Source organism: Pangasianodon hypophthalmus, chromosome 26 (assembly GCF_027358585.1).
Source record: "Pangasianodon hypophthalmus isolate fPanHyp1 chromosome 26, fPanHyp1.pri, whole genome shotgun sequence".
Classification (NCBI taxonomy): Eukaryota; Metazoa; Chordata; class Actinopteri; order Siluriformes; family Pangasiidae; genus Pangasianodon; species Pangasianodon hypophthalmus.
The window spans coordinates 18,959,540-18,978,984 of record NC_069735.1 but is presented as its reverse complement, the minus strand read 5'-3'; the positions used below and the strand labels follow the sequence as shown (position 1 = coordinate 18,978,984).

Genomic DNA, 19,445 nt, shown 5'->3' with positions numbered 1-19,445 from the left:
CACTCCAACCTTAAACACACTCCATCCTTAAACACACTCCAACCTTAAACACACTCCAACCTTAAACACACTCCAACCTTAAACACACTCAGAACCTTAAACACACTCCAACCTTAAACACAATCTAACCTTAAACACACTCCAACATTAAACACACTCCAACCTTAAACACACTCTAACCTTAAACACACTCAGAACCTTAAACACACTCAGAACCTTAAACACACTCAGAACCTTAAACACACTCCAACCTTAAACACACTCCAACCTTAAACACACTCTAACGTTAAACACACTCCAACCTTAAACACACTCCAACCTTAAACACACTCCAACGTTAAACACACTCCAACCTTAAACACACTCCAACCTTAAACACACTCCATCCTTAAACACACTCCAACCTTAAACACACTCCAACGTTAAACACACTCCAACCTTAAACACACTCCAACCTTAAACACACTCAGAAGCTTAAACACACTCAGAACCTTAAACACACTCCAACCTTAAACACAATCTAACCTTAAACACACTCCAACCTTAAACACACTCAGAACCTTAAACACACTCCAACCTTAAACACACTCAGAAGCTTAAACACACTCCAATGTTAAACACACTCCAACCTTAAACACAATCTAACCTTAAACACACTCCAACATTAAACACACTCCAACCTTAAACACACTCTAACCTTAAACACACTCAGAACCTTAAACACACTCAGAACCTTAAACACACTCAGAACCTTAAACACACTCAGAAGCTTAAACACACTCTAACCTTAAACACACTCAGAACCTTAAACACACTCTAACCTTAAACACACTCTAACCTTAAACACACTCCAACCTTAAACACACTCCAATGTTAAACACACTCCAACCTTAAACACACTCTAACCTTAAACACACTCCAACCTTAAACACACTCCAATGTTAAACACACTCCAACCTTAAACACACTCTAACGTTAAACACACTCAGAACCTTAAACACACTCAGAACCTTAAACACACTCTAACCTTAAACACACTCCAACCTTAAACACACTCTAACGTTAAACACACTCTAACGTTAAACACACTCAGAACCTTAAACACACTCCAACCTTAAACACACTCTAACCTTAAACACACTCCAACGTTAAACACACTCAGAACCTTAAACACACTCCAACCTTAAACACACTCTAACCTTAAACACACTCCAACGTTTAACACACTCAGAACCTTAAACACACTCCAACCTTAAACACACTCCAACATTAAACACACTCCAACCTTAAACACACTCCAATGTTAAACACACTCCAACCTTAAACACACTCTAACGTTAAACACACTCAGAACCTTAAACACACTCCAACGTTAAACACACTCCAACCTTAAACACACTCTAACGTTAAACACACTCCAACCTTAAACACACTCAGAACCTTAAACACACTCCAACCTTAAACACACTCCAACCTTAAACACACTCCAACCTTAAACACACTCTAACGTTAAACACACTCAGAACCTTAAACACACTCCAACCTTAAACACACTCCAACCTTAAACACACTCCAACCTTAAACACACTCTGAAGCTTAGACACACTCTAACGTTAAACACACTCCAACCTTAAACACACTCTAACCTTAAACACACTCAGAAGCTTAAACACACTCCAACCTTAAACACAATCTAACCTTAAACACACTCCAACCTTAAACACACTCCAACCTTAAACTCACTCTAACCTTAAACACACTCAGAACCTTAAACACACTCAGAACCTTAAACACACTCAGAAGCTTAAACACAATCTAACCTTAAACACACTCTAACCTTAAACACACTCAGAACCTTAAACACACTCTAACCTTAAACACACTCCAACCTTAAACACACTCCAACGTTAAACACACTCCAACCTTAAACTCACTCTAACCTTAAACACACTCAGAACCTTAAACACACTCAGAACCTTAAACACACTCCAACCTTAAACACACTCTAACCTTAAACACACTCCAATGTTAAACTCACTCTAACCTTAAACACACTCAGAACCTTAAACACACTCAGAACCTTAAACACACTCCAGTGTTCTCTAACTCAGGTCTAATCACTGCGCAGATCCTCCACTTAAAACAATAATTACATTAAAACCCTTCTGTAAAATAACAGGTTTCTACCTAATGGCTGAATGTTTTTCCTGATGGTTCTGATGGTTTATGATAATAAGCTGTGGTGTGATCATCTACCCATGAAAGAAGGCATTAGTGGGTTCTACTCGTGTTTAACAGCAACCAGAATGATAAGCTACAGTAATTTAATGGAAACCATTAGACAGATAATGGAGTGTAAGGTTTTTTCAGCAGATAAATGCTACTGTATCTAACAATGTATTAAAGAATTTATCTGCTGATTAACATCATGCTAACTGTTGGCTGCTACTCTTCTCTTAGCCATGTTGCTGTTTAGGTTTAGATTTTTTAGGTTCTTTAAACAATATGGCTTTTGTGTCTGATCACATTGGAACAGTGTGAGAGGGAAGAATCCTAATGTTTAATTATAAATTTTGTCTTGCATGAACAACTTGTTTCGGTTAATTGTTAGCTGAGCCAGTGTTAGCGGTATAGAGATGGTCAGAGAAATTGTGAGATATCTTTCCAAAACATTCCTAATTACATTCCTAGTTCTTATGCTAACATTGAGAGAAACCGTACATTTACTGTGGAGATGCTGGGATCTCTCTCTACCTTTCTCTACCACAAATGATTTAATCCTGTCTCATAACCTGGGCTCTCTGAGAACCCAGAACAGTATTAAAGTGATTAAACATTCAGCATTTTCAGTAAGATCTTGGATATGCAGGAGCTCAGACTGGACAGAAATGCCTTCTAGAAGGTTTCAAGGTCCTAGACTGGTTTGCAAGAAGTTCCAAGGATCCAAAGTGCCTCCTAGAATGTTGCAAAGTTCCAAACAGGCTTCTCAAATGTGCCAATGTTAAAAATGGCTTCCAGAAGGTTCCAAGGTTCCAAACTGGCTCCTAGATCATTTGAGGGATTTGGCCTAGAAGGTACCAAACTGGATCCTGGATGGTTCCACGGTAACAAATTAGCTTCTAAAAGGTTCCAAGGTTCCAAACCGGTTCCTACATGGTTCCAAGGCTTCATACTGGTTCCTGGAAGGTTCTTCCTTCGACCAAGTTTTTTTCCCCAAATTTCACAAATACATTTATTGGAGTGTGTATGTGTGTGTGTCAGTGTGTGAGGTTTATTTAGAAACCTTGATGTGTGGAATCAGTGAGGAGTATGCAGATGTCTCTGTGCAGGGATATCTAAGGTGTCCTTTGACCGTAGCATTCAGCTTCTCTGGTGTGTGATATGGAAAATGGAAACATACCAGCGAGGCTTCGTCTCAACACGTTCATGTCTCCGAGCAGAAATGGAGCTCCTGCAGAACACACATGGGGAAAAAGCTGCAGCACCCGTGACAGCAAAATTACACACCATTATTCAGGAAGACGTTCATATGATAAAGTCATACAGGACCATGCCATGGCTTCCAGAACATTCCATTTCATTTATAGCATAATGCTAATGATATAACAGTGTACTAGTTTACTGATATATTCATGGCAAGAATGGAAATAACCATTTCATATAATGTAACTTGTGTGTGTGTGTGTGTGTGTGTGTGTATAGGAATAGGAAAGTTGTAATATTACAGTGCTAGTTCAGTCCTGAATTCCTCACTGTAAGAGCATCGCCTGAACATGTTAGAGCCTTAAACCAGCCGTCATGAATTTTCTTTCAGGAAATCAGATAACGCAGATGTGTGGGGCATCACACACCCTGTTTATTTATTTACTTATTTGTAAAGATTTATTTATTTGAACGCATCATTGGTGTATTTTACAGTAGGGACAGCTCTAAAGCCTTACTCTGAAGGTGTTAGTTTCTCAGGGTGATGTCGTGTCTCCTGTATAAACCTCAGGTTGCCATTCAGGTTGGCATTAATGAGTTTCTTTGCAGATCCTGATTTTTGTGTCAGACATGCTGGAAAATCACAATAGCTCCGCGTGAATTTGCTCTTCAGGGGAAAGATTCGGGACAATCCATGAATTATAATCCGAGTGCTGAGCTGGGGTCAAAACATAAGCAGAGAAATTTACATTTATATAATATTATATTTATATCATCAGAAATGAAGAAAATGCAGAACTAGGCTGGGAACTGGGTTTCGTCACCATGGGAACGGTGACAAGGGGGAAACTGTAATTTTAAGATATTTAGATATTTATAACATGAACTCAGGTCAGGATAAAACCTAACATATTTAAAGATTTTTCAAAATCGTCCTGATTAGTGGAAGAAAACCTCAGTGAGTATTAATTAATGTGGAGTTTTAACTGGCAACCCATGAAATTGAGGAAATTATTTAGGATTTTAAACTAATCTTGTATTAAACCGCAATCACGGACTAGGGCTGTAACGATCAGATGATTTGGACCGATGCATCAATTTAAAAGGCATAAATAAATAAACAAATAAATCAGTTATTATCAAAAGAGGACAGCCAACTGGTGTGTGAAAAATAATTAATATTTTTAACAGGCTAACAATGTGGTGATTTGTGCTTAACTCTGATTCCTTTAAAACAGTGCTTCTCTACATCATCGTCATTCACAAGCTAACAGTAGGCTGACCCCAGATTCTGATCAAAGCTGGTCACATATCAATCGGAGGACATTAAATTAATGGTATTAATCAAAACCGTATCACATCGTGTGGAAGTCTGAGGTTTACACTCCTATCATACACCAGCTCCTTCATGCTCTGTTTATTGAAACAAATGTGACTTGTATTGAATAAAAGTTGAAAGATTCTTAAAGGTAATTTCACACAGTCTAGTTCCTTATGACCATCAAAAATGATTAAGGCAGGAATGCGATCTGAAGATGAAGATGAAGATGAAGCTCTGCCTGCTGATGACATGCTAGTCAGCCGTCTATCCTGAGTAAGACAGAAGAGAACAGGATGTTTATTGGGGTGATGTACACCAGGCCACCAGTGTGTTTGACGTTAGGTGATGAGGTGGAAAGTGAGATGATGTTAGAGAGAGGCTAAAGGCCACCTGTAATCCGTTTATGAGCTTTTAAAGGTTTCCTGCTGCTCTGAGGATGAAGTCCAGGAGGAAAAGTGAGCAAGAATTCAGCGGTCAGTTTTATTAGCAAGTGTAAAATTAAAGTCTTTCCATCCACACTGTGTATTCAGTGGAGAGCATGCAAGAGCATGCCTTGGGGTGGCCACCTAGTCAAGATAATCTGATTCACTCCTCAGTGCGAATAAACTGCCACATATAGACATCATTATATCACCTATGAGTAATAAACTCACAGTTGTGGTGGCAAGATGTAGTCCGAGGGTTGCGTCTGCCACCCTGCTCCACCCATGAGCCCAGAACCATCATGTCTAGACACATGTACTAGGGAAACTAGGAAGACAAAGCACTGGGGAGCAAGACCCATGGAAAGTGAGGTATGAAGGAACCAGCCAAAGAACACAGCTTAGAACCACAAATTTAAAAAATCCAAGATTTGACAAAGAAACAGTAAAACAATTGAGTTATTTTGAGAGAAGAAACAAACCTGAAGCTCATCCTTCTCCTAGCATAGCTCTTATACATGCTTATTATTTAAAAATGAGTTCTTTAGTTTTTTCTTCTGGAGTAACATGTTCAGTGTAGGACTTTATTAGAAGTAGAATATCTATAGGAAGCTAAGAACCTTTAACTATCTGAAGAATCATTGAGAAACTGAGTGTAAATTCCCTGTGATAAAGTTTTGGCGCCCCACCACCTCACCTATGTCCCGTCAGTGACCTCAATATAAATACGTCTGTTTCTGGAAGAACGCAGAGTTTGTTAGAAACATTATCATGAAGATTAATCAGAGAAACAAGCAAGAAAGAGTCCAAAAGTTATAATGCTGAGGTTCCACATCAGTTCCACTGAACTCTGGAAGTTCCTCAACATTAAACCTCTGTGTGATGTCACAACCATGACACTCATTAAGGTCACATGAGACATCACACCAACCTCTGACCCTCCGTCAACGTTAACAAATCGTTCTGACCAGCGATGACTCGTGTAGAACCTGGTGAGCAGGTTCCTACAGGGTTATGGCTGAACAATCTAGAAGATTCGCTTGTCAGTGGGAATGTTATCAGTTTATGTTAATGTTAAATGATTGTCCTACTTGTTTGAAGCAGGTTTTCACACCAAAAGCACATGTGAGAAGTTTAGTGACTTGTTTTCCAGCTAATAGAGAATGTTATTACAGAAACAACATTCCTACAATGTTCTAGAAACATCTGCTGAATGGTTTGTTCATGCTAGTGCTAACTTTCCTAGAAAAAAAAAAGGCATGAGGTAAGTGTGTGTGTGTGTGTGTGTGTTCAGAGGGGTGGCGGGGGAAGCATGATCAGCACCAGATGAGAATAAAGTGAAAAATTAAAAGGACAAAACATCTGGCAAACACACACACACACACACACACACACACACACACACACTGTTTTTTGTTCTGTATAGTTTGCTTGTTTTAATTTTATTGAGCTGAATAGAAATGATTCTGGCATCAATTCATTAAACCAGAGACAGAGAGAGAGAGAGAGACAGAGACAGAGAGACAGAGAGAGAGAGACAGAGAGAGCGAGAGAGAGAGAGAGACAGAGAGAGAGAGAGAGAGAGAGAGACAGAGAGACAGAGAGAGAGAGAGACAGAGAGAGCGAGAGAGAGAGAGAGAGAGAGAGAGAGAGAAAGACAGAGAGAGAGAGAGAGAGAGAGAGAGGGAGGGAGAGAGAGACAGAGAGAGAGAGAGAAAGACAGAGAGAGAGAGAGAGAGAGAGAGAGAGGGAGGGAGACAGAGAGACAGAGAGAGAGAGAGAGAGACAGAGAGAGAGAGAGAGACCAAGAGAGAGAGAGAGAGACAGAGACAGAGAGAGAGAGAGACAGAGAGAGAGAGAGAGCAAGAGAGAGAGACAGAGACAGAGAGAGAGAGAGAGAGAGACAGAGAGAGAAAGACAGAGAGAGAAAGACAGAGAGAGAGCTTTTTTTAAGCAGAATTAGTAAATAATTAATGTGTGTGTGTGTGTGTGTGTGTGTAAAGTACAAAAGGCCTGTTTTTCAGAGAAAGCTGTGTGTCTGGATTTCTGGAGTGCGTTTTTTAATTCAGCCATTTGCCCTCATTCTTTACATCTGGCACCCAGACACACACACACACACACACACATTAGTAAAAGAAGCAACATGGTGTAAGCATCTTATAGACCAAAGCACAGACTATGTTTGTGTATGTGTACGTGTGTTCATGCATGCATGTGTGTGTGTGTGTGTGTGTGTGTGCGTCTGTGTGTGTGTGTGTGAGTGCGTGTGTGTATGTGTGCACAATTAACTATTTAATAATGAGATTACTGTACATTAATGTAAAGCAATAATACTCACATATATTTCTTCCACCTGTCTTTAAGTCACTTGTTTTCTCTCTCTGTTTGATGAAGTGATAAAGATCATAATCATCGCTATTTTATTGTAACACTATACAACACACACACACACACACACACACACACAAAAAAACCCTTGATGTCAGATGTTTAAAATTCTTGCTGTGTCCTGTCAGGCCATGTTCAACAACCGCTTGTCACTTACTGATACGTAACTGCAAGTGTGTGCATGTGCAGCAGAGTGTGTGTGTGTGTGTGTGTGTGTGTGTGTATTTTCAAATATATAATGATTTACATTTTCCTTTAGCCACAGAGAGTTAAAATAAAATAATTGAAAATAATTTCAATTATTGAATAATTATTGAATATAGTACCAAAGAAATATATGTTTCAAAAATAATCTTGGTGTTTTTTCCTTTAATAATAATAATAATAATAATAATAAAGGTAAATCTTTCTATAATGATTTCTACAGTTACAGTTCCATATTTTTATGCACTTTAAAATTTCTTCCTTGTCTTTTCTATATCATTATTATTACACTGTTATTAATATTGTTATTACGTTACTGTCTGTCTCTTTATGCAGCCAATCCTGTGGATGTCTTAAAGATCCTCGAGCTATCAGACACGATGGAGGGCGTGTCCTTGGAGGCGGGGTTTTGCACCAACAGGCGGGGCAAAGAGGAAGTAGATCTGGCCTATAAGATCAACAAGAAAATACAGATCAGTGTTCCAACACAACAACTGTTTCCTGGTACGTCATGGCCTATACACACACACACACACACACACACACACACACACACACACTAATACACCAGTGTGAACTACGATGAGCAGGACGATATACTGATGTAATGATATTTCATGTTTTATTATATATGTTTATATATGTTTGGCATTTATGTAAACCTTTACAGAGATAACAATATAAACAGGAAGAATAAGATAACAGAATACATTGATATTCAAAAGTCAAAACAGAAGTTATAACAAAGTAGAATAAGACAATAGAATAGTGTAAAAAAAGAGTGGAATAGATACACTACAATGGAAACCTAATACACAATGTAGAAGCTAAAACCAACCAAAAAAAAAATAGAGAATAAAATGTAATGAAACAAAATACAATAGAACCAAAAAGAGATCATTAATGGAATAGAATAGAACAGAACAAAGCATAATGAAACTAAAGAGAATAGAACAAAAGAGAATAAAATAAACTAGAACAACAAATATTTGATCAGAACACAATAGAATATAATAGAACACAATACAATAAAACGGAGCGCAGTAGAATAACAGGATAGAATGGTATAAAATAAAACATATAATAGAGGGCAATAATATCTAAAACTAGATCACAATGTAGAACAAAACTGAATAGAATAGAAAATACAACATAATAGTTCACACAGAGTAGAATAGAATAGAATACAATGAAAACTAGATCACAGTGTAGAAGAAAACCACATAGAATAGAACTGAACACACCAGAGTGCGAACGCAATAGTACAATAGAAAAGAAAACTGAGCAGAATAGAATTGAATAACACTAAATAAAATAGAACACAAGAATTGAATACAGTGTAAATCTAGATCGTAATTTTGAAGAAAATTAAAAAGAACACAAAACAATTATATAGATTACAATAGAGTTACAGTATAGAATAGAACAGAATATAATAGAATACAGCACAATAGATTAGAATAGAATAGAACATATAATTAAATGCAACACAATAGAGTAGAAGAGAAAGACAATTTAATACACATAGAATAGAATACAGTACAACAGAAATCTTGATCATAATATAGAAGAAAATTGAATAGAATTGAATAGAATGGAATAGCACACACCATAGAGTGGAATAGAATAGAAAACAAAACTAGATCACTAAATAGATGGAACTAAAATCAAATTGAACACACAGTAGTGTAGAATAGAATAGAATAGAATAGAATGCATAAGAAGATCACAATGTAGAACAAAAATGAAATGGACAGAATTGAATGGAATAGAAAATATGATTAAGTTGTGTGAACACATTGAGCAAAACAGAATGGAATAAAATCAAAGATTTAAATAACAAAATGCAAAATAGATCACAATATATAAGAAATATGAATAAAACAGAATAGGGCAGAAATTAATAGAATAGAGCAGAAGAGAGAAGAATAGAATAGAATGGAACAGAATATAACAGAGCAGAATAGAATAGAATAGAATAATGCTGTAGAATAGAATAGAACAGAGCAGAATAGAATAGAGTAGAATAGAATAGAATGATGCTGTAGAATAGAATAGAATAGAATAGAGGAGAATAATGCTGTAGAATAGAATAGAATAGAACAGAGCAGAATAGAATAGAATAGAATAGAATGATGCTGTAGAATAGAATAGAATAGAATAGAATAGAATAGAATAGAATAATGCTGTAGAATAGAATAGAACAGAGCAGAATAGAATAGAGTAGAATAATGCTAAAGAATAGAATAGAATAGAATAGAGGAGAATAATGCTGTAGAATAGAATAATAGAGTAGAGCAGAGCAGAATAGAGTAGAATAATGCTGTAGAATAGAATAGAATAGAATAGAATAATGCTATAGAATAGAATAGAATAATGCTGTAGAATGGAATAGAACAGAGTAGAATAATTCTGTAGAATAGAATAGAATAGAATAGAATAATGCTGTAGAATAGAATAGAATAGAACAGAGCAGAATAGAATAGAATGATGCTGTAGAATAGAATAGAGCAGAATAGAATAGAATAGAATGATGCTGTAGAATAGAATAGAATAGAATGATGCTGTAGAATAGAATAGAATAGAATAATGCTGTAGAATAGAATAGAATAATGCTGTAGAATGGAATAGAACAGAGTAGAATAATTCTGTAGAATAGAATAGAATAGAATAGAACAGAGCAGAATAGAATAGAATAGAATAGAATGATGCTGTAGAATAGAATAGAATAGAATGATGCTGTAGAATAGAATAGAATAGAATAGAACAATGCTGTAGAATAGAATAGAATAATGCTGTAGAATAGAATAGAACAGAGCAGAATAGAATAGAATAGAATAATGCTGTAGAATAGAATAGAATAGAATGATGCTGTAGAATAGAATAGAATAGAATGATGCTGTAGAATAGAATAGAATAGACTGATGCTGTAGAATAGAATAGAATAGAATAGAATAGAACAATGCTGTAGAATAGAATAGAATAATGCTGTAGAATGGAATAGAACAGAGTAGAATAATTCTGTAGAATAGAATAGAACAGAGCAGAATAGAATAGAATAGAATAGAATAATGCTGTAGAATAGAATAGAATAGAATGATGCTGTAGAATAGAATAGAATAGAATGATGCTGTAGAATAGAATAGAATAGAATAGAATAATGCTGTAGAATAGAATAGAACAGAGCAGAATAGAATAGAGTAGAATAATGCTATAGAATAGAATAGAATAGAGGAGAATAATGCTGTAGAATAGAATAATAGAGTAGAGCAGAGCAGAACAGAGTAGAATAATGCTGTAGAATAGAATAGAATAGAATAGAATAATGCTGTAGAATAGAATAGAATAGAATAATGCTGTAGAATGGAATAGAACAGAGTAGAATAATTCTGTAGAATAGAATAGAACAGAGCAGAATAGAATAGAATAGAATAATGCTGTAGAATAGAATAGAATAGAATGATGCTGTAGAATAGAATAGAATAGAATAGAATGATGCTGTAGAATAGAATAGAATAGAATAGAATAATGCTGTAGAATAGAATAGAACAGAGCAGAATAGAATAGAGTAGAATAATGCTATAGAATAGAATAGAATAGAGGAGAATAATGCTGTAGAATAGAATAGAACAGAGCAGAATAGAATAGAGTAGAATAATGCTATAGAATAGAATAGAATAGAGGAGAATAATGCTATAGAATAGAATAGAATAGAGGAGAATAATGCTGTAGAATAGAATAATAGAGTAGAGCAGAGCAGAACAGAGTAGAATAATGCTGTAGAATAGAATAGAATAGAATAGAATAATGCTGTAGAATAGAATAGAACAGAGCAGAATAGAATAGAGTAGAATAATGCTATAGAATAGAATAGAATAGAGGAGAATAATGCTATAGAATAGAATAGAATAGAGTAGAATAATGCTATAGAATAGAATAGAATAGAGTAGAATAATGCTATAGAATAGAATAGAACAGAGTAGAATAATGCTGTAGAATAGAATAGAATAGAATAATGCTGTAGAATAGAATAGAACAGAGCAGAATAGAATAGAGTAGAATAATGCTATAGAATAGAATAGAATAGAGGAGAATAATGCTATAGAATAGAATAGAATAGAATAGAATAATGCTGTAGAATAGAATAGAATAGAATAGAATAGAATAATGCTGTAGAATAGAATAGAATAGAATAATGCTGTAGAATGGAATAGAACAGAGTAGAATAATTCTGTAGAATAGAATAGAATAGAATAGAATAGAATAATGCTGTAAAATAGAATAGAATAGAACAGAGCAGAATAGAATAGAGTAGAATAATGCTATAGAATAGAGTAGAACAGAGCAGAGCAGAATGATGTGGTATCTCTGTTGCACTGCAGGACGAGGTGGAGGAGGCCAGAACTCAGTGCAGTGTGTATATATATATATATATATCTCCATGTGTGGGTTCAGCAGCCCGTTCAGCTGAACAGAGTTACTGTGAATGCAGGTGCTCATGGCTGTATCAGGAAAGGTGAATATTCCCTGTGTGTGGTTTTAGACTCGGAGTTTCCGGCTGATTTCTCGGTGATGGCGACAGTGCGAGCTCAGCGCGGTGCTCAGTGTTTCCTGTTGAGTTTGTACGACAGCGAGGGAGTGCAGCAGCTGGGGCTCGAGCTCGGCCGCTCGCCCGTCTTCCTGTACGAAGATCAGGAGGGACAACCGAGCCCCGACCTTTACCCCGTCTTCAAAAAGGTCAACATCGCCGACGGCAAGTGAGTGAAGCAGCTGAAAAAACAAAGATGTGATAAAAGTTGGTGGAAAAAGATAGTTTTGTGATAAATGCTGATGATGCGTGTGCTTATATCAATACTGTTACAATACACACTTTCAGCACAGAGGAGGAAGACTGTTCAGCAGGAACAAAGGTAGAATAATGTAACTCAGGCGATTTAAATGCTACACACTTTGTACAAAGTCATAGCGTCTTGCTAGCTTGTTTGTTTAATACCTAGCTACCATGACAACATGATTTGCTAAATATCTTGTTTATTGTTTACCTAGTGTGAAAACTAGCTAGCGGTGTGAATACAGAGTTTTGAAATCTGAAGTATTTTATTGCACCTGTTTTACATTCCTAAAAAGCTTTATTAACCATTGTTAAAGGAATCTGTGTCCAAATGCAGCAGTGCTTTCTGGGTAAACTGCTACAGCGATGTTGATTCAATACTTCATCTAACATTCATCTAACCTAACTTTACTCAAGTACTCATAGAGTAATGAAGAGACCTGCAAGATGGCTGAAGGGAACACGACCAACCTGCCAGTAAGAACGTAGAAGTAGAGAAAGATCAGTGACATTTGGAGCTAAAGCTTTTAAGAAATGTATTCAAATTCGTTGTTGACATATTCTATTCATATTCTTTCTCTCTGTGGCCTCAAGAATTCAAAGCATGACAGGCATGACAGTTCCCTCAAGTCGAGCAAGCCCGGGATGGTCTAGACACTTGTGATGGAAGACTTGGAAAAGTTTTGGTTCCAGGATGTATATTCTTTTTCTGGATACAGAGATTGGTGGACCACTGTTTGTACATTTGAGGCTACATCTATCCTACATAGCCTGAAGAACGCTATTGGACTATTGCTGCATTCATCTTGATGAGTCGCGTATATTTTCCTCCTCAAATGGTGATCTGTATAGTCAGTGTTATAGATGTATTTACATGGACATTGAAATGTAAGAAGTGATACTTTGTTCACTTCTGATGCTGTGAGCAGCCATGTTGATTTGACGTCACTCGTAGTTGAGAAGACTACCTTGAGTTGTCGAGTAGGAATTGTAAGTTGAGGGGGTATTTTCTTTGGCTTTTCCTGGTTGGAGGTTGGGAATTACAAGTTGTGACCTCAAGTCAAACGCAACATATTTATCAGGTCTAGTGTACCAAGGGCAAGACATTTAATAATAATAATGATAATAATAATACCTTTTATTTATAGGCACCATTTGGTCTCACACAATGCCAATCAAGGGCTAGTTGCCTTTGAAATTGTATGAGTATTGAGTAGGAGGAAAAGGCGGAGAAGGCAGCTGGATGGGGTAGGAATGAAGAGGTAAAATGACCGGAGCAGACAGGGAAGGGTCCACTTTTAAACTAGGGGTTTAATAGGTTAAAGGATCTTGAAGGGTCCAAAAATGCAACTTCTCACTGTTGCTGATGGAAAGAGCTAGATCTAGAGGACCAGAGACTAGTTCAAGTTCAAGTCTTTACTTGTCACATACAAAGAGCATTATACAGTGTATAAATCCCAGAGCTGTGCAAACATCACAAAGAACAAAGACACATAAGGCATGTAAGACATAAAGTGCACTACCCCCTCTTGTTGTCTGTGTGGGTAATAAACTAACTGCCCTGTAAATGAAGATAACGACCAGAAGTTTTAGGCAAACTGTAGTCCGTGTTCAGGTGTTATACCTGTACTATGGTACTGTACTAATTCCTGTATGGTAGCTGCCTCTGCTTGAGGAAGCTTGTCCAGAGGGACAATGTGAAAAAGGTTAACTGTTACCAGAATAACACTGTTACCTGTGACGAGTGTTTGACCACATGGTAAGTCAAAGGGAAGCTACTCAAAGATGGCTTTAAAATGGTGCTTTTATTGAGGGAAAGGAAGCCTTTGTCATTGAGAGACAAACTTTTATTGGTTGGAAACTTTCACCTTTGACAAGTGTTTGACCACAAGGTAATTGAAAGGGAGGCCGTACATTGGTGGACCTTCCCATTCCATATCACCCTCCAAAATTCAGCAGGTAACAAAGTTATTCTGAGAAAAGATACTGTATCCTTTGGAATACTGATATATTGGTGCTTAATTACTTCTAGTGTAGTAGTGTCATCGGGTTCAGGAAGCTATGCCGGAGGGAAAATGTGAAAAACTGCCAACTGCTACTGGAATATCTTTCTTACCTGCCAAGTTTGGGAGGGTGGTATGGAATAGGAAGATCCTCCAATTTAAAGCCTGGTGGTGACACACCTGTTGCAGGCAATAAAGTTATTCTTCAACAGTTGACTGTTTTCCACATTGTCCCTCTGGGCAAGCGTCCTGAGCCCAAGACTACTACCATACAGGAAATAGTTCAGTACCATGGTATTCCAAGGGATATAATATCTGTTCTTAGAATAACTTTCTTACCTGCCGAGTTTGGGAGGGTGAAATGGAATGGGAAGCGCCACCAGTTTATGGCCTCCCTTACCTTGTGGTCAAACACCTGTCACAGGTGAAGGTTTCCGACCAATAAAACTTTGTCTTGCAGTTTTCTAGGAAAGGCTTTCTTTCCTTCAGTAAAATCACTTCTATTTGCAGACTGTTCTAACCTTTGACCTCTGACCTTACAGATGGCACAGATTGGCGTACAGTGTGGAGGGGAAGAAGGTCACGCTCTACCTTGACTGTGAAAAGGTCATGACCCTTGACCTTCCCCGAGGTGATGATCCCAAAATCAGCACCGAGGGAGTTACAGTGTTTGGAAGACGACTCCTGGAGGAGGAAGTGTTTGAGGTGTGTGATGTATTAAGTGTGTGATATTGAATTACATCAATCCTCCAGCGTGTTCACACTTGTCTCCTGGCACTGAAACACTCAGTCTTATTGAAAACGCTGTTTCAACAAACAAGCGGTGTGTGTGTGTGTGTGTGTGTGTGTATTACAGGGGGAGATCCAGCAGCTGTTAATAGTCCCAGACCCCAATGCAGCAGCAGATTACTGTCAGAACTACATCCCTGACTGTGACTCCGCCCTCCCTTACACCAGCCTATCACTGGACCCTGAGGAGGTAGCTCCTCCCACAATGATTTCAATATTAATACTGGTATTGCATGAATGTTCAATGTCAGTTAAACCAATTAGCGATACAGGAATCTAGTTATGAAGAAGTTTTTAAGGTCCTTTATTGTGCTTATAAAATCTCTCATTCATTCTGTCTCTCACTGTCTGTCTCTCTCTTTCTGTCAGTCTCCATCTGTCTGTCTCTCTCTCTGTCAGTCTCCATCTGTCTGTCTCTCTCTCAGTCAGTCTCCATCTGTCTGTCTCTCTCTCTGTCAGTCTCCATCTGTCTGTCTCTCTGTCAGTCTCCATCTGTCTGTCTCTCTCTCAGTCAGTCTCCATCTGTCTGTCTCTCTCTCTGTCAGTCTCCATCTGTCTGTCTCTCTCTCAGTCAGTCTCCATCTGTCTGTCTCTCTCTCTGTCAGTCTCCATCTGTCTGTCTCTCTCTCTCAGTCAGTCTCCATCTGTCTGTCTCTCTGTCAGTCTCCATCTGTCTGTCTCTCTCTCTCAGTCAGTCTCCATCTGTCTGTCTCTCTCTCTGTCAGTCTCCATCTGTCTGTCTCTCTCTCAGTCAGTCTCCATCTGTCTGTCTCTCTCTCTGTCAGTCTCCATCTGTCTGTGTCTCTCTGTCAGTCTCCATCTGTCTGTCTCTCTCTCAGTCAGTCTCCATCTGTCTGTCTCTCTCTCAGTCAGTCTCCATCTGTCTGTCTCTCTGTCAGTCTCCATCTGTCTGTCTCTCTCTCTCAGTCAGTCTCCATCTGTCTGTCTCTCTCTCTGTCAGTCTCCATCTGTCTGTGTCTCTCTCAGTCAGTCTCCATCTGTCTGTCTCTCTGTCAGTCTCCATCTGTCTGTCTCTCTCTCAGTCAGTCTCCATCTGTCTGTCTCTCTCTCTGTCAGTCTCCATCTGTCTGTCTCTCTGTCAGTCTCCATCTGTCTGTCTCTCTCTCTGTCAGTCTCCATCTGTCTGTCTCTCTCTCAGTCAGTCTCCATCTGTCTGTCTCTCTCTCTGTCAGTCTCCATCTGTCTGTGTCTCTCTCAGTCAGTCTCCATCTGTCTGTCTCTCTGTCAGTCTCCATCTGTCTGTCTCTCTCTCTCAGTCAGTCTCCATCTGTCTGTCTCTCTCTCTGTCAGTCTCCATCTGTCTGTGTCTCTCTCAGTCAGTCTCCATCTGTCTGTCTCTCTGTCAGTCTCCATCTGTCTGTCTCTCTCTCTGTCAGTCTCCATCTGTCTGTCTCTCTCTGTCAGTCTCCATCTGTCTGTCTCTCTCTCTCAGTCAGTCTCCATCTGTCTGTCTCTCTGTCAGTCTCCATCTGTCTGTGTCTCTCTCAGTCAGTCTCCATCTGTCTGTCTCTCTGTCAGTCTCCATCTGTCTGTCTCTCTCTCAGTCAGTCTCCATCTGTCTGTGTCTCTCTCAGTCAGTCTCCATCTGTCTGTCTCTCTCTCTGTCAGTCTCCATCTGTCTGTGTCTCTCTCAGTCAGTCTCCATCTGTCTGTGTCTCTGTCAGTCTCCATCTGTCTGTCTCTCTCTCTCAGTCAGTCTCCATCTGTCTGTCTCTCTCTCTGTCAGTCTCCATCTGTCTGTCTCTCTCTCAGTCAGTCTCCATCTGTCTGTCTCTCTCTCTGTCAGTCTCCATCTGTCTGTCTCTCTCTCAGTCAGTCTCCATCTGTCTGTCTCTATCTCTGTATGTGTTTCTCTGTCTGACTTTGTCGTTCTTTCCCATTCTGTCTCTCTCTCTCTCTCTCTCTCTCTTAGTTTTGGCTCTGGCTTATTTCAGTGTTAAACATGATGTCAGATTTTTGTTGCCAGAAAAACAGGCATGTGTGTACCTGTATCATGGCTATACACGATTATGTCAGTGTGTGTGTGTGTGTGTGTGTGTGTGTATTGCCCATAGCTACAGTTTTTATAATTTACTATCTTGACACTTGGCAGCTATTTTTAAAGCAGGAGCAGCGGCATGAATAAATTTTTTTTTAGTTGAGTTGCAGCAGAACTTTGCTATATCTACACTTAAGTTAATAATAATTTAAAATAACTTAAAAATAATTATGTTAGATTTAAAACTGAATTACAATAGAATATTGTTACCGTAAAATAATGGAACACTGAATACCGTAAAATAATGGAATATTGAATACCATAAAATAATGGAATATTGAATACCATAAAATTATGGAATACTGAATACTGTAAAATAATGGCAGCATTAAAGTTAAGATCCCAGAAAACTTCATAAATCTAGTTTTATCTTTTTGCATAGATCTAGAATTATTGTTGCCTTATAAGACTTGTCGCTATGACAACATGTGTGTTTAGGTGCAGAAAGTTCCCAGGAAGCCGGCTGTTGAGGAATATGATGACCTCTACAGTGACCTTTACAGTGACCTATCAGTTTCCACGGTTACTGCTGGACCCAACATCACCGAGTATGAGGTGAGTGGATGTGGTCACAACATGTTCACAGAGTGAGAGTTAATTAGATCTCTGTAAAGTATCTGAAATTCTCCTGAAGTTCTCTTAATGTTCTCCTGACATTCTTGTGAAGTACTCCTTAAACTCTCCTAAAGTTCTTCTGAACTTTGCTTAAAATTCTCTTGAAGTTCTTCTAAAATTTTCTTAAAGATTTCCTGAAGTTGTCCTATATTTCTCCTGAACTCTTTGTAAATTCAACTTAAATTCTTCTGAAGTTCTCCTGAATGTCTCCTAAAATTCTTCTAAAGTTCTGTGAAAGTTCTTCAAAGGTCTCCCGACATTCTCCTGAAATTCTCCTAACGTTTTTCTAAAGTTCTCCTGAGGTTCTCCTATATATCTCTGTAAAGTATGTAGCATTAAAAACCCTCTCTCCCATTTTACAGATTGTGGAATATGAGGAGCTTGATAATGGGACGGAGTACGTGGTGAAAGATTATGAGGAATATGAGGAATATGAGGAGTACGAGGATCGCTATGGACCTGCCACCAGAAATGGAAATGACCTCTGGAATGGACATGTACTTCATTTCTCACATATTCTGTACTTTATATGTCCATCAGATTGTCCACCGAAAACTAAATTACAGAATTCTGAGACTGTAAACTGTAGCTACAGTTTACTTTTCTCTCTCTCTCTCTCTCTCTTTCTCCCCATCTATCCCTCCATCCCTCTATCCTCCATTCTGTCTCCAGGCATCTGCAGAACCACAGAAAGGAGAAAAAGGAGAACCTGCCATGTTTTTAGAGGTGTGTGTGAGATGTATGTTTTAGAATTACAAAGACAAGTTTCTAAAAAAATTTCTAAAGATTTCTAAAAATCGGTCACTTGTATTCACAAGTTTGAAACTCGACAGTGTGTGATGTCACATTATAAAAAAAGGACAAAAGCACATCACACTTTTCCATCATCTTCTACCGATGACATCATCATCACCACACTGACATCATCATCATCATCATCATCATAGAGTAGTGCAGCTTTTAAAAACATTTTAAAAACAAACCAGTGAAAAATAGTACAGTATTGTGTAGCGGACTGCTAGCTATCATAGCAGCCCAGAGTGAGAGGTGCCAATATTTACGGTTTAAATAAAGATTTTATGATTTTTGACCCATTTCTACCGTAAAACTACAAACACCTGAAAACCGAACACGAGTAAAATTCACCCTGTGGAAGGAGAGATTCACTGAAGGGGAAAGGACACGGGATGTGAAAGGCTTGTTTGTATCTAATAGAGGTTACTTTCACATCAGCTTTATCTTATCAGTTAACAGAAAATTAGACTTTCATCTCTTTATTTGGGTTTAAAAAGTAAACAGAGCTGTTTATTATTAAGTAAAATCACACTCGACTTTTGCCTTTGTGTTTTCTTACTGTTTGTTGGTGTATATCTAAAAAAAAGCCCCAAAT

General features: G+C 38.0%; 1 protein-coding gene across 2 annotated transcripts in view; it reads left to right on the top strand.

Annotated features, from left to right (window-relative positions):
- col5a3b (collagen, type V, alpha 3b) overlaps positions 1-19,445 on the top strand; it is a 56,215-nt gene that overhangs the window by 8,673 nt on the left and 28,097 nt on the right. For both annotated transcript variants that reach the window (XM_053229956.1, XM_053229955.1), the window contains exons 2-8: positions 8,095-8,262; positions 12,302-12,515; positions 15,135-15,297; positions 15,449-15,571; positions 17,879-17,995; positions 18,418-18,552; positions 18,728-18,781. In XM_053229956.1, the coding sequence (XP_053085931.1) occupies positions 8,095-8,262; positions 12,302-12,515; positions 15,135-15,297; positions 15,449-15,571; positions 17,879-17,995; positions 18,418-18,552; positions 18,728-18,781 (974 nt within the window). The remainder of the gene's footprint in view (positions 1-8,094; positions 8,263-12,301; positions 12,516-15,134; positions 15,298-15,448; positions 15,572-17,878; positions 17,996-18,417; positions 18,553-18,727; positions 18,782-19,445) is intronic.